Below are 14949 nucleotides of genomic sequence, written 5' to 3'. Positions count from 1 at the left end.
CTCTCTCTCTCTCTCTCTCTCTCTCTCTCTCTCTCTCTCTCTCTCTCTCTCTCTCTCTCTCTCTCTCTCTCTCTCTCTCTCTCTCTCTCTCTCTCTCGCGCGCGCGAACGGCGCTCCCTCACCATCTCCGGTCAAAACTCTCACAGCACCGCCGTGATAAATACACCACCAACGACCTCTTGTTACCTTAAATTCGAACTTCATTTTCACAAACCTAAACTCAATCGCCCCAAATCTACATGTTTAGAAAACCCTAGGTTTGAAACAAGTATGATTAAACTTATATAACGAAGGATCTTGCCATGAGACCTTATGGGGAAAGACTCCGGGACGTCTACTCTATACGATAGTAACAAGAACAGGCGAAGAAGATGAAGAATGAAGACTCATAGAACTTACCTGAGGTGAAGATCACGATTTTGTAGTTGGAGAAATAAACATGTCAGGGTACTTCAATCCAGGTAATCTTTCTTGTTCCTCTCCTTGCGTACACTCCTTCTTCCTCTTCTCGAAATTATTGTGTGTGGCGTATTGTTGTTGTGCGAGAGAGTTGAGGTGAGATTGAAAAGAAGATGATGAAGATTCAGAGAGAGTGATGTTATTGTCATGTATTGAGGTTGAGAGATTAGGAATTGATGGAGGTTAAGCTCACTCCATTAAAGCTTCAACGAGAAGCTTTAATAGAGGTTGGAGGTGAGAGCTATGAGTATATGGTGAAGAAAGAGAGAATTGAAGGAGAAAAGTGGATTTGAGAGAGAAATCAGAAGTGAGAGATGATCCAAAAATATGGTCAAAGGTAACTTTGGTAAAAAAAGTCAACCTTCCTTGGTTGGTTTTGACCAAAGGCTCAAAGTAGGGAAATAAACCCTAATTCTTGTTCTTGATGAACTTGGATGAAGAATAGCCTTTGTAATCTGATTAAGGATAAGAGCCTCAAAGCAATAGTGAAACCCTACTACTTCAAGATCATTGATCCATGCCAGATTATTGATTAATGATGCATGATGTGTTAGATGGCCTAATGGAGAGATGCATGTGAATGCGAAGCTTAAGCCTATTAGAAGTAAAATTAGGAGGGCAAATTTTGAGGTGCAATAATCGTCAATCAAACATTGTTCGTAACAAGATCATCATAAAGATGGTTGATGGACACTCTACTGAGGGACACGAGTCACCTATATGAGATTTGTCCCTCCTACATCTGCGAGAGTAATATTGGTGGGTTTCATAATAGAGTATGATTGTAAAATATATGGTTATTCTCAAATAAGTCGATATGAGATATTAGGTTTATTTGTTGTTATCAAGTATACTTGGGAGTCAAGGAATATGATATTGGATTATACAAGGGTGGCACATTTTATGTCTTGTATTCAATATAAGTATAAGAGCAAAAGAGTAATTATACACCCGATCATTATCATATAAATGTTATGTTTGATCATATGACATTCTTGTCACTTATGTAGCAGTGATGTCTTGATAGATATTCTCACTATTTATAATATTAATTAGCTTATTTAATATTATTGACAATATTACGAGACCTACGATATCACACGCATAAAGTATTTATAGTGGAGTAAATGATTGAATTAAATAAAATTTAATTTTATTATGTGTTAATATTAATTAAATTATGTAATATATTAACACATATATAATTTATTTGATTAAATATGATATAATTAAATAAATGAGAATTGGCAGTTAATTAAATTAAATATGATTTAATTTAATTATTTTACGTTATTTAATTAAAATAATTTAATTAAATATAAATAAGAATGGAGTTTTTTTTTGAAAGAGTTTAAAATAATAGTATTAGGGTTGTAGTAGTTACCTATAATTAGAGAAGTTCTTTCCCCTTCAATTTTAGTTTTAGTTTTTGTCATTCTTAGCAAACGGCTAACATCGCCTTCCATTTTGTTCTCGCTTGGACTTCGTAAAGACGCAAGTATCTTCTATCGTTTGTGATCAAAGTTAAAGCATACTTCAAGAGGCATTTCAATAATCTTTTTATATTTTCTTTGTGATTAATAGTTTAAGCGAGATCCGTTCATCAAGATTGTTTTGTTAAAAGGATTTTTTTTAATAAACTCATCTTAAATCCCTTCAATGATGACTTTGGCTACCTAACATGCCAGGGCGAGCTGACCTATATGGCTCGTAGATTGTTCCATCAAGCCTAATATAATTTATGTACTCTCTGGGAGTTTTGGATGTCCTGAATCAAATGGGTCAAGATGTTCCGATGCTAGATGGATCCGGGTTATAATAAATATAATGATTCACAATACCTCAAGCATGAGGCCTGCAAGGGTGAAGTGATTAAAAAAGAAGTATAATAGTTCGCAGTCCCTCAAGCATGAGGCCAGTAAGGGCTAAGTGATTTAAGGAATATAATGGGTTAAAGGCCCTCAAGTATGAGGCATGTAAGAGTGAAGTGATTAAGAAATATAATGGGTCACAATCCTTCAAGCATTGTGAGGAAGATGCTCATCAATTACCTTAGTTTAGTTTTGATATTTCTTAATTCTTCATGAAACTTCTACATTCATTTGCATCCAATCCAAGAGTTTTCTTATGATGTATTTAAGGGAAAATACATCAGTTTTTTAAATTACCTTTTTCCTACATATAATTTTATACAATTTAAATTCATTTCTAGTGTTCTAACAACCTTAACAATGAAACTTTGTGCATAACTTTCATATCATTCAAAGAGTTTCATTCAAATATTCCAAGAACTTAATGTTATTATATTTGAATTGTACATTGAAAGAGAAGATCAATTTTCTGTATTAGAATTGATTCGAGATATTCATAATTTTTTTTGATCACCAAGAGTTTAGTAACAATTGTTTGTAACAGAACGTGATGTGTTTTCTAAGAAGTGTTTGTAATAGAAAATGGTGTGCTTTCTAAGTGTTGTAAATAGAAATTAGTGTACTTTCTAGTTTATGTGAGAATCATCTTAGTGTTTGATAATTTTGGAAAAGGTCCTTTGATTCGGGGAGATTTAAAGTCGACCATAGGATTGGTGTTTATGTTAGAAGAATGTAAGAAAGATCTTGATGTGAGGCATGTACAAATATCTAACATAGTGGAAAATCCTTCAAGGTGTGAAAGGACTAGCTGTAATATTGGTTGATAAGGGGACCTAGTATAAATCTCTTGTGTTCTTTAATTTTGTGGACTTTAAATTTTTGCACTTTTTATTGCTAACAACATATCTTTACCATATCCAAAGATAATTAAGGTCATATCGCAAAATTAAGAAAAATACGACAACACTAATTCACCTCCCTTTATTAGGTTGCACTCTGAACTTACATCAAACACGAGGCCAATAACGACGAAGTGGTTGTGGGCAATGTCACACCCTTAAGTGGTAATGTTTTTATCAGACTGTGGTAGTTTAATAGTATGGACGATCGGTTTTCCTGACCCTATGGTTTTACCAAATATCCATCGTTAATAGAGGAAATGATTAAAAATGTCTTGGAAAAAACAAATAAATCGGGGTCATTTATTTTCTAGCATGCTTAAGTTTAGGTCCCTTATTAGTCTGTTAAGCTATTGTTGACTATTCAGGCTAAAGGAAACCTTTTCACTTCTTTTAAATACCAAATCATTTGTCTTTCATTTTACATTGCTTATCCTGTTTGGTTATCACCCCTTGTTGCAAAAATATCTCCTCGTTATTCCGCATATTCTTTCCTTTTTAGTTTTAGTTTCAATTTACAAAGCATTACTATATGTATATCTTTTTCTCTCTTTTGATGCCCTTTGATTTTCTATATTTTTCAGGAATGTTTTTTTATCAGGGAGGATGATGTGGGTGAGAATGTGATTGGACCTGAAAGACGTGATGGGAGATGTGGGTTATGGCATTGATGCATAATGAGTTCGTGGAGGGTTACTGGTGACGTAGATTAGAGAAAATGTTGAAATGAATATGTTTGGAAGCTACAATAACCTCTATAACAATAATTCTAATTGTTGGTATATCAAGTGTGAATGTGAGTCCCACATCAGAAAGAAAAGTGAATGCTGAACACTTTATAAGTGATAAGATCCATAGATCCAATGCCTTAAGGTTTTGGGTTAATATGTGGTGTGTTTCTCACTTGTTTGGGGAGGCCCTCATGATGATCCAACAGTAGTATAAGAGCCTAGTTCGATTAAGGCTCCTTGTATCGAAAGTCTTCATGGCAAAGGTGTTCAGACATCGTGTTCCGTATAGGCCATCCAACAACGATGCAAGTAGATATGGATGAAAAATATTCAATTTGAGGGGGACCATGCCCATAAGAATGGACAGACTCAAACTCGAGGAAGAGATTGTTGGTATATCAAGTGTGAGTATGAGTCTCACATCGGGTGAAAAGTAAAGTTGAACACTTTATAAGTGATAAGACCTATAAACCCAATACCTTAAGGTTTTAGGTTAATATGTGGTGTCTCTCTCACTTATGTGATTGCTCCTAAACCTGATGTAATGATTCCCGAACCTCCCTCATAAACCAACATGTATATGCTCGTACTTAAATATTGTTACCTTAGCGTCATTATTATACACAAAGTTAATTTTTACCACCTCGTCACAAAAGGCATTCATGCTTGAATTCGAAGCCGTCGTAAGAAGATACCAAGTCAGCAACACTAACAATAGGCTCATTGTTATTAGTGTTGGGTTTCAAGTGTGAAAGTGTTAAAGTCTCACATCGACTAGGAATGGAGGAAATGTTGATTTCATAATAGAGGTGACCCGTACCTCCACTGCCTTAAGGTTTTGAGTGGATATGTAACGTCAAGATCTCTTGTATCCCCAACGTTTGGCATAATAATATTTCTAGTGCTCTCCGAATTCCCCAATAAGTGGATCAGTGCCAGGTTGGCTCGATGGGAAAGCGGAAGCGAATTCTAGTGTGCACAAAGGCTAGTGATATGGGTGACTCACACTTATGGGGGAGATTGTTGGGTTTCAAGTGTGAAAGTTCTAAAGTCTTGCATCAATTAGGAATGAAGGAAACATTGGGTTTATATGAAAGGCGACCTGTACCCCTCCCCCATTGTGTTAAGGTTTTGGCAGGGTTATGGCGTCAAGGTCTCTTGGATCCCTAATGTTTGGCCCATTAACACTTCCGAGTCTCGCTCCTCGGACTCCCCAACAATACATATCGAACTCTGAATATGAAGACGATGTCTTGCCGAGGCCTTACATGGAAGGCAAAAAGGCTTACATTAGGTGGCCTCAAGGATTGAAGGATGACTTCCTCTATTTCTATATGGGAATCATAACCAATCTAGGGAGGATATCCCTTTTACTGTGTTTAAGGCTGAATTCTTGAAGGCTATCAACATCTCCTCCGTGCAACTCCATCCAAATAATCCAGGATTCAAGATTTCTTATAGGCCCTTGAGATTATGTCTATCGTGGGTAACAAACAAGGATAGTTGGATTTCAGTAATAAATAAATAAAATCATTATTTCAAAATAAAATTGATTTTAATGTTTTTATTTTACTTTTATAAATGAGACAACAAAGAGTAATAAATTGACCATAATTTTTTTTTTTTGAAAAGGAGGGTAATAATTAGTATCTGTCAACTATTATTAATAAAAAAAAAAACTGTATTACTCTTCAAAAAGGAATAGTGCAGTGCTGTAGAAATAGTTAATTAAAGAAAATTTTAAAAATTTATTTGACAATTTTTACATATATTAATAATAACAGTTATCATATTAAATTTTGAACTTTATCTTCTCAATATCTACAACATAATAAGCAAGTTACATGCTGGTTTTTTGAAGCAAGGTGGTGATAGTATTGTCACAATGCAAGTCTTCCCCAATTCTTATCTCTTCACTTTTCCTAAACCCTTAAACCCTCCCTCTCCCCTTTTCCACTTCCACCGTCGTCCTCCGCCTCTACTCCTCCGAAAACCACCACCCACCACCGTCGCAAAGTCCTTCACCTCCGATGAGTTCCCCGTCGACGAGACCTTCCTCCAGGCTCTCGGCCCCCAAAACAAGGAAACCGAGGATGAAGCTCGACGGCGCAACTGGATCGAACGCGGCTGGGCTCCCTGGGAAGAAATCCTCACTCCCGAAGCCGAATTCGCGCGTCATTCTCTCAACGAAGGTGAGGAGGTTCCTCTCAAATCGCCGGAGTCCATCGAAGCGTTCAAAATGTTGAACCCTAGGTACCGGAAGAAGAGGATTGAGGAAATGGGATTGACGGAAGAGGAGTATTTGGAGAAGCAGTTTGAAATCAAGACAGAGATTCCCGAGCCGTTGGTGACCAAGTGGGCGGGACCGCTGGTGGTAAGGTTAGTGCCGCCGCGTGATTGGCCTCCCCGAGGGTGGGAGGTGGATCGGAAGGAACTCGAGTTTATTCGAGAAGCGCATAAGATGCAGGCCAAGAGGGTGAGGTTGGAGGATATTGAAAATGGAGTTAAAACTGAGACTGATGATGTGTGTTTGGATCGGTATAAGGTGTTTCTGAAGCAATACAAAGAGTGGGTGGAAGCTAACAAGGATTTGTTGGAAGAGGAATCTTATAAGGTTTCAATTTCATACTTGTGCAAAATACAACGCATTCGTACTTTCTTGCTTTGGTTTATGTCGATTGTTAATGCTAATTTTGATATGAATGTTACAGTTAGACCAAGATTATCACCCTGGTAGGAGGAAAAGAGGCAAGGACTACAAGGACGGCATGGTAGGATCGCGATTTTTTTTATGTTTGTGTTTCATTGGAATATTAGAAAGTAAAGCTATTCTTGTGCTAACTTGTTTTAATGGTTTATTGCAGTACGAGTTACCATTCTATTATCCTGGTCAGGTAAGCTATTGATCAATTCTTAAGTCATATGCCTTACGGGTTATATTGTATTGTTGTGAAAAAACTGATTTCATATGGCAGGCTTGGGATAGTCTTCGGTAGACATGTCTAGTGATCTTTTCAAATATGACAATATAAAAGTTGTATTTTAAAATTGCAGATTGGAATATTTGTTTGAGAAAACTATGGACAGCTGATTTTACCCTTCAATTACAGCATCACATTGTCACAGTTTTTTCTTTCTTTTTGGTTTTGTTAATGCTTCTAATTGGACAAGTTGTAATCCAATAGACGATCCTATTTTATTTGCATCCATATAATTAAAATCAGTCTTTTTTCTGTATCATAATTAATATGTAGGATTGTAATTCAAATTTTCATAAATGCTCAAATGACAATTTTCTATGGAATCGTCAATTACATGGGAAATTTTTCTTTGCAGATTTGTGTGGGGAAGGTGACAACTTTGCATCTCTATCAAGGGGCATTTATTGACATTGGCGGGGTATACGATGGGTATCTACCTTTCCCTATGTCCATATTTTAAGTGTTCCCTTAACTTCTTTTTTTGCGAAGGGTGTTAGTTTCCTCATTGTTCTGGATGCTAGGGTACTACTCAAGTAATATTGAGTTGCTTCCAATGATATTCTTGCAAGTTAGTAATAACTATAATTTTAGAATGTTGAAGGGCATTTAGTGCATACATAATCAATATCCCTGGGGACAAAAATTAACAATGGGGCAAATTTCAAAATTGGGAAAAATGGCTTCACAAGCATCTATAGTAGCGTTGAAATGCTCCATTGACACCTAAAGCCACAGCAGTAACAAAACAAGTACCAAGAAGTACATACTTGAGACTGGTTAAATCTTTGGACTTTTGATATGTTATTTTGCTAGAGAAAAAAGTACTGGTTGTTTATAGACTAGAACTAGAGGGAAACCATACTGTCTTATTTATATCATGTGGTAGCCTAGGATACTGAGTGAAAACTATTAAATACTGAAATTGGTTTCTCTATTTTTGATCTTTGACTAGGTGATATTATTTTCTCTGTATATGCATCCATGGATTATTGCATATTTTCTTTTGTTTGTTGCAGCTGCGTAACCAGCACTTCATACTGTTATCATGAGTAACTTAGAGGCTTTACTTCTATAGCACTGTTATCTTGTTTACTGCCACTGTTTCAGCTTTTATTTTTATGTGAATTTTCTTCTGGAATATTCATCTACTGTTATGCATTCTAGGTGGGTTCCTATAAAGAACAATGATTGGTTTTGGATTCGCCATCATATAAATGTGGGTATGACCGTCATTGTTGAAATTACGGTGAGTATTTCAGTCACTAGTTGAAAACTTTTCATTCTATTTTTACTTAATATTTACTTTACATTACTTGATAACACAGTGGTGATGCTTTTAGCTCATACTGTTGTCAAACTGTGTAGCCTGTTTTTGGCTCGTTAGTACAAAAACTAGTTGGTGCTGCGTTTTTTGTTCATGTTGTTATTAGACAAGGTGAATTTTCTCTCTTTCTCTTGTGTGCCACAGCTGGGGCAAGCCCTCACCTACTTAGCAGAGGCACTGTCCCTAGTTATTAGTTATTTTTTGGTACATCAGGTGTCCAAATTTATGGTTTTTTGCTCACTCCATTCTGAAGAGAAGTGGGGGCATGTTTAACCCAACTGACGACCCAATCCTAAACCTCGCCCATCAAAAAGCTGGTCCAAGTTTTGAGCCTGGGCACCTCTGACCTCAGTGGTTGATGGCTCTTTCTTTTATTTATCCATTCTTGGTACTAAGAAAGGTCTACTTTAGTCTCAACTCTGCACTATAATTGATCATTTATTCATTTAATCATGTGATTCATGTCAATGGTTGCATGTGACTGAAGTTGGTTCCTGTGTATCCATACTTTAAGCTTTTCTGCATCTTTTTATAGGCAATATAGGTGGGATACACAAGGTTATATGTCTGATTCTATAACATGTACATAGTTCCGTTATACCCTTGTTTGGCCATAAGTGGATTTCTTTTGATGAATGTTTACTTATTAACACATTCACATTTTTACTTTGTAGGCAAAGCGAGATCCTTATCGCTTCCGGTTCCCAATTGAACTTCGTTTTGTCGATCCAAATATAGATCATCTAATGTACGATTATGTATTTGTGATGTTCAACCTTCTATAAACAACATTTGATAGTTCAAGCTTTATTAATTTGATTACTATTATTGATTTTAACATTTTTTTTTCATACTTCAGCTTTAACAGATTTGAGTTCCCACCAATATTTCACCGCGAGGAAGATACTAATCCAGATGAAATGCGGGTTGGCACCTTTACTAGACCACCTCAATCTTTTTGCTGATGAAAAATATTTTGAATTGACTGAGCTCCAAAGTTCTTTGTATTGTAATTTTGCTCTGATCTAATCCATCATGCTTTCATCATTTAAAAAGTAAAAGTTCAAATTTATATTAACTCCAAGGTTTTGTTGACTGTGAAAGCTTAAGAAGAGCAGTTGTGCTATCTATTTGGTTGGGTTCTATTGTGGTGCTTCTGCATGCCAATCTAATCTATCAAAATAGAAGTTTCTGTTTGTGCGGCCTATTAATAATCACTGATCAGATGCTGATGGTTGGATATTGTTTAAAAGTTACGGATTTTGTGTAACTCTTGACTTTAATTCAAAAAATTAGAGGTAGATTGATCAATTGGAATTCAACTTGTTAACATTTGTATGAAGTTGATACTTTGGGAAGAATTGGTACCAAAGGCTTACCTTTTGACAAAATCATTGGTTCCTTTTCAATGGATACTACTTACCATAAACCATTAACTGAGGTTCACCCACTTCCCCAAGGGTGCATGTTTCTATTTTAAACCTGTCAGATATGTCTTGATATCAAAATTAATGCTTTATTATGATCTTACTTTTTCTATCTGATATTTTAAAATTTGCAGCGTGACTGTGGAAGACCTCCTCTTCCTAGAAAAGATCCAGGAGACAAGCCAGAGGAAGAACCTCTATTTTCTAATCACCCATACGTTGATAAGGTATGTTCTGATGGGCTGTTTTAAAAAAAATTGCAGGGAACAACTCCGGTAGACTGTTTTTTTTTTTTGGGATACAACGGGGCCGAATCCCAAACCGGTAGACTGTTTAGGTCATGCATAGGATATATTTGCTAATAGATATCAATGATGGTTCCAAATCCCTTGTGTATGCATGTTTTATTGTTTTGGTTTATTTCCTGTTTTCACTCTTACCCCTTAGTATGGTCATGGACCCCTTACAAGCTCCTATTCACACCTGCATACATGCAAAGTCAAATAAGAAAATTGTAAATGTTTCATGTGTTTGCATGGGTTGATGTTCAGTTGAATCTTACATAAATAGTGGGACTTCAAAATAACTGCCATTCTTAGTTACAATTAAGAAATACAAACATGTGTTTGTTACAATATTAGCACATAGCCATTTTTGGCCACTAGAATCCATTGTTGCAGATAGAGGCAAATTCTTATTTAAATGCTTATGCTCATATTGCTGAAGCTTCTGAGACTGCATTAAATCTGGTAATGAAACTACCATGTAACAATATGGATCCCAAAACTAATATAATAGATTGAGGTGCTTGTTTATGAATCAGTCATTATGGTACTGGGAAATCCCGGCCATAGATGATAAGGGGTGGTGTTCATAAATGATTATCCTACCAGGCCATAGGAGATAAGGCGTGGTGTTTATAAATGACTATCCCACCCTGGTAATGCCCTATCATGATTGAGCTCATATAGCTAAAGCTTCTGATACTGCTTTATCTCTGGTAATGAAGCTACTGTGTGAATATGGACCCCAAATAAATTGGATGCTTTTTACTAGCTTCGTCCATTATTTCCCTACTAAAACCAGTATAACTTCTGGTTTTGGTCTAAAATACTTTAATCCTGCTGATTTCGTATAAATATTGTTTCTTTTATAATTGATCCATCACGTACACTCAATAGATAGACTAGCCCTTCACCGGGTTAAAATTTAATCTCTAATATGCTAAAAAAGTTATGTGCACCGAACACCTGCTATAACATGGCAACCCGGTTATGATATGGAAAAGTAGATTGCCTTTAATTAAATAACAAGTAATCTGTACTGTTAGGTGTGATGCACTTAGAGTACAAATGAATTTCTCCTCCTTTATTTGATTTTTTTGCCTTTGATGTCTAAAGAAAGAGGGCAATAAAAAACAAAGATAATTGGTTAGGCCGGTTGGCATCCTATACCTGCATCACAGGTAAAAATAGAATGATTGTCTTATACGAGTTCTTGGTTAGACCTTTTAGCATCTGTTACAGGCATGTAGTTTTCAGTCACGTTTATATTTTATGTCCGAGTATTGTGGCAACTTTTTTTTTTTTGTAGAGATTCGTCTGGGAATTGCAAGGGTAGGCTAATATGAAGCCAGAGTGGCCTTACTCCGTTTTGGGATCAAGTGGCCCCTAAAGAAACTATGCGTCTTGAGTTGCAGCCCTTGGTTTACAACAGAATAATTTTATACAGGGCTGTGCTCAAGTCTGCAGTCACATGAGTCATGACAAATGATATTGTGTGTGCTTGTAAAACATCACTAGAAACTTAAAAGCATGTGACAGGAGCATGAACTTTCTTCGCTGAGTGACTCGCCATACTTTGCCTTGCAGTTTTATAACGATTCTGATATCATAGTAACGGGCACCCAAATCTGCGATTATTTAGGGCCTAGCTCAGGTGTATCAAAGATATAAAAAGTAATGATAAGGGGAGAAAGGAAATTGAGGCGGTGTGGTCTGTTAGAAAGGAACCCAACAGAATGGGTAAGTGGCTGCCAATCAATGGGGAAGAGTGCATGGATATGAGGGAAGGAATAGAACTGAAAGAGGCGGAATTTGTTTGATTTGTAGGAAGCTTAGAAGTGAAGCATACTATTTCTTGCATCTTTGATATTTTCTTTCTTTTCTGCATTTACTTGCTCTTTCCTGAAATCACAGTTGGATATTCTTTACTTGCCCATCACAAGAATACTTCTTTTTTTGCAGTTGTGGCAGATCAATGTAGCTGAGCAAATGATTTTGAATGATATGGATATTAATCCTGATAAATATAAAGGCAAAAAGTTGTCAGACTTGGTTGACGAAGATGATTTTGATGAAGAAAAATCCGTCCAGCATACAAAAGTTCACTATAAGAATGCATTAGTGCCAAAAGTAACTTTGGTGAGTTCTATTATTGTTATTTTGGATAAGAAAGAGTTATAGCTCTCTTCTTTGTTATAATAAATAGTTATCGATCTCTTATTCGCGTTAAGTCATAGAAAGTTTGGAAATAGTAATAGATCTTGTACAACATAGGAAAGAAAAATAAGAGATTAACCATGAAATTTAAATCCGATCTAAATTGGATACTTCAAATGTAAATATAGTTCTCAATCCCAAACATTACGGGATAGCACATAGAAGATGGCCACTATATTGAAGTCAGATATATGTTAATTAGTTCATGAAAATTCCCTAAAACATATGTATTATATATGAATAAGATACTTAGACTACATGAATAAATGCTCAACTTTTTAATTGTTAATATCATAATCCGAATTAAACGGATTTAGTCTCTTCTTTCTAACAAACTTATACACTGAACTTACATTCATTTGGTTGCATATTTATTTACTTATTGTTTTTAACTTTGCCAGAAAACAAGTGTCAAAGAGCTTGACTTAGAGGCTGCATTTGCTGAGCGTGAGGTCAGCTTTCCTTTTATTGCCAATGCATATTACACTGCTGGTTCTAGGGACCATTGTGCCTTTTAAATGATGCCTTCGATTTTTTTGAACATAGTTAAAGGAACTATTAACCTATTATCCACTGCTTGAATTTTAACACTTTTTTCCTAAACCTAGTGTCAGACTCGCTGCTAGCGCTTTTGCAAATTCTGACGACCAAAATTTAAGAGATGTACAGCTCAGAAATTATCCTTAAGAACATAGATTATACTAGATTATTTAATAATTTTCTTCTTAACTCAATCTTTTGACCAATGACCACCCAAGTCATATATAGCTTACCTATTCTACTCTGTTGGGTATTCAGCCCATTTAGACATTAATTTGTCTTGTTATGGATATTTTCTTGAATTGCACAAAAAATTCCTTGACCAAGACCAGTTAAGCTGTTATTTTCATGGACATCGACAGTTTAAGAGTAAACTTCTATTGCATGTCCTGAAATTGCAAGTGTCTTGCAATTTCGCACCTTAAATTTATAAGATATCAAACAGAACCCTCAAACATTCTAATATTGGAGAATTTAATTTTTTCCCCGTAAATTTAGGGTCCCAAGGACAGTTAGAATTTTAGAATAAAAACTGATGGTTTATTCATGTGTTTAAACAGGACTTTAGATATTTTTCAATAATTTATGTTAAGAAATGTGGTTGGGCCTAACTCAACCCTACAAAACCGGCTTGTAGGGTGAGGATTGCCCCCACTTATAAGGACATGTTTAGGCCATATATTGTCCGATGTGGGACTCTTAACACACCCCCTCACGCCCAGGACTAGACAACTGGAGCGTGGAAATAAATGGTGGATGGCCCGATAGCGGAAACCATAGAAGGTGGCCCACCGGATCTTAAACGAGGCTCTTGATACCATTTTAAGAAGTGTGGTTGGGCCTAACTCAACAACTGGAGCGTGGAAATAAATGGCGGGTGGCCCGATAGCGGAAACCATAAACCATAGAAGGTGGCCCACCGGATCTTAAATTAGGCTCTGATACCATGTTAAGAAGTGTGGTTGGGTCTAACTCAACCCTACAAAACCGGCTTGAAGGGTGAGGATTGCCCCCACTTATAAGGACATGTTCAGGCCATATATTGTCCGATGTGGGACTCTTAACAATTTATATGTATTTAGTTATAATATTCACAATAAATTAAAAAATGATTTTTAAACCATAAAATTAGTCGGTGTTTATATAATATATTCTTAAATTTTCTTAAAAAAAATAAATATATCTTAATTGGTATTTAAGGAAAAAATGGGAGTGATGGTCCATAAAAGAAAAGTTGGACTGAAGGAAAATTAGGAAAATCCTATGTTTAATATCCGGAGAATAGTTGTCTCTTTCATTAATCTGAGCTTAACCTTTGGGGATACAGCACCATAAGAAACTATGGAAGGAAGCAAAGGACAGAGGTGAGGACTACAAAATTACCTCATTGAAGCGCAATACTGAGATGGATGAATATGATTTTATGCATTGGCGTAGATCATTTGAGGAAAGAGAAGCATTGATTAGAGACATCAGCTGGTATAGTTGTATTCATGTCTATTAATCTCATTTCTAGTTATGATGCATGTCTTTTACCTGTCTTTCTCATCTTTTTCTTTTCAGTCGCAAAACTCTTGGATTACCATTGGAAGAGCCAGGAAGGTATGTGGATGCTAGTTTTTTCGGTAAAGACCAGTATGATCCTGAAAGTCCTCTATATCGCTATGACTACTGGGGAGAACCCAAGAATTCAGAAAAGAGCAGAAAAGAGAGGATGACAGATACTCATAACAAATCAATTGTGGGCAAGAGCACTGTTTGGTGTGAAATGCCGTATGAAGATACCATCAAGGATCAGAGCAAAGAATTCATTAAGTATACAGAGCAAGATGAAGAAGAGGATGATGATGACGATGATGATTTTGATTTTAGTATTCTGAGGAATCTTGGCAATAATGATGCCGCAGATCAAATTCGTGTTAATGGAACCGAGACTTCTACATTGTCAGATGAAGGCGTGTTTGAGGAATGATGCTACAAAGCATTATTATTGAGTAAAGCATTATTAATGAGTAACGTGTACAGTTAGGTGAGAAATGTGAATAAATTTTGCAATGTAGTGTAACACTATGGCAACGGCAATTTAGTTTTTTCTTGTTTTAAGATATTATTTTCTTGTTTTAAGATATTATTTTCCATTATAAGTATCTCACTCAATATAAAAGCATAACTACCTCAAACTTTATAAATACTTCAAGAAATAGTCTTTGGTATTA

General features: G+C 35.9%; 1 protein-coding gene across 1 annotated transcript; it reads left to right on the top strand.

Moving 5' to 3' along the window:
* The first annotated feature begins 5772 nt into the window (after window positions 1-5772).
* On the top strand, window positions 5773-14836 carry LOC131662075 (protein PLASTID TRANSCRIPTIONALLY ACTIVE 10). The gene is made up of 12 exons (XM_058931763.1): window positions 5773-6574; window positions 6672-6731; window positions 6825-6854; window positions 7297-7370; window positions 8106-8187; window positions 8940-9013; window positions 9125-9191; window positions 9827-9919; window positions 11939-12115; window positions 12595-12645; window positions 14061-14212; window positions 14297-14836. The coding sequence occupies exons 1-12, from the start codon at window positions 5846-5848 to the stop codon at window positions 14703-14705; spliced, it is 1998 nt and encodes a 665-aa protein (XP_058787746.1). The 5' UTR covers window positions 5773-5845; the 3' UTR covers window positions 14706-14836.
* The last annotated feature ends 113 nt before the right edge of the window (window positions 14837-14949 follow it).

Source organism: Vicia villosa, linkage group LG3, assembly GCF_029867415.1.
Source record: "Vicia villosa cultivar HV-30 ecotype Madison, WI linkage group LG3, Vvil1.0, whole genome shotgun sequence".
NCBI classification, from domain to species: domain Eukaryota; kingdom Viridiplantae; phylum Streptophyta; class Magnoliopsida; order Fabales; family Fabaceae; genus Vicia; species Vicia villosa.
This window is presented reverse-complemented; position numbering and strand designations above follow the sequence as displayed.

Bases quoted from the DNA above. Each gene is read 5' to 3' on its own strand.
- LOC131662075 (XM_058931763.1), top strand. From the start codon at position 5,846: ATGCAAGTCTTCCCCAATTCTTATCTCTTCACTTTTCCTAAACCCTTA. The intron at 6,575-6,671 runs GTTTCAATTTCA...TGAATGTTACAG, and splicing joins TGGAAGAGGAATCTTATAAG to TTAGACCAAGATTATCACCC. The intron at 9,192-9,826 runs GTTGGCACCTTT...TAAAATTTGCAG, and splicing joins CTAATCCAGATGAAATGCGG to CGTGACTGTGGAAGACCTCC.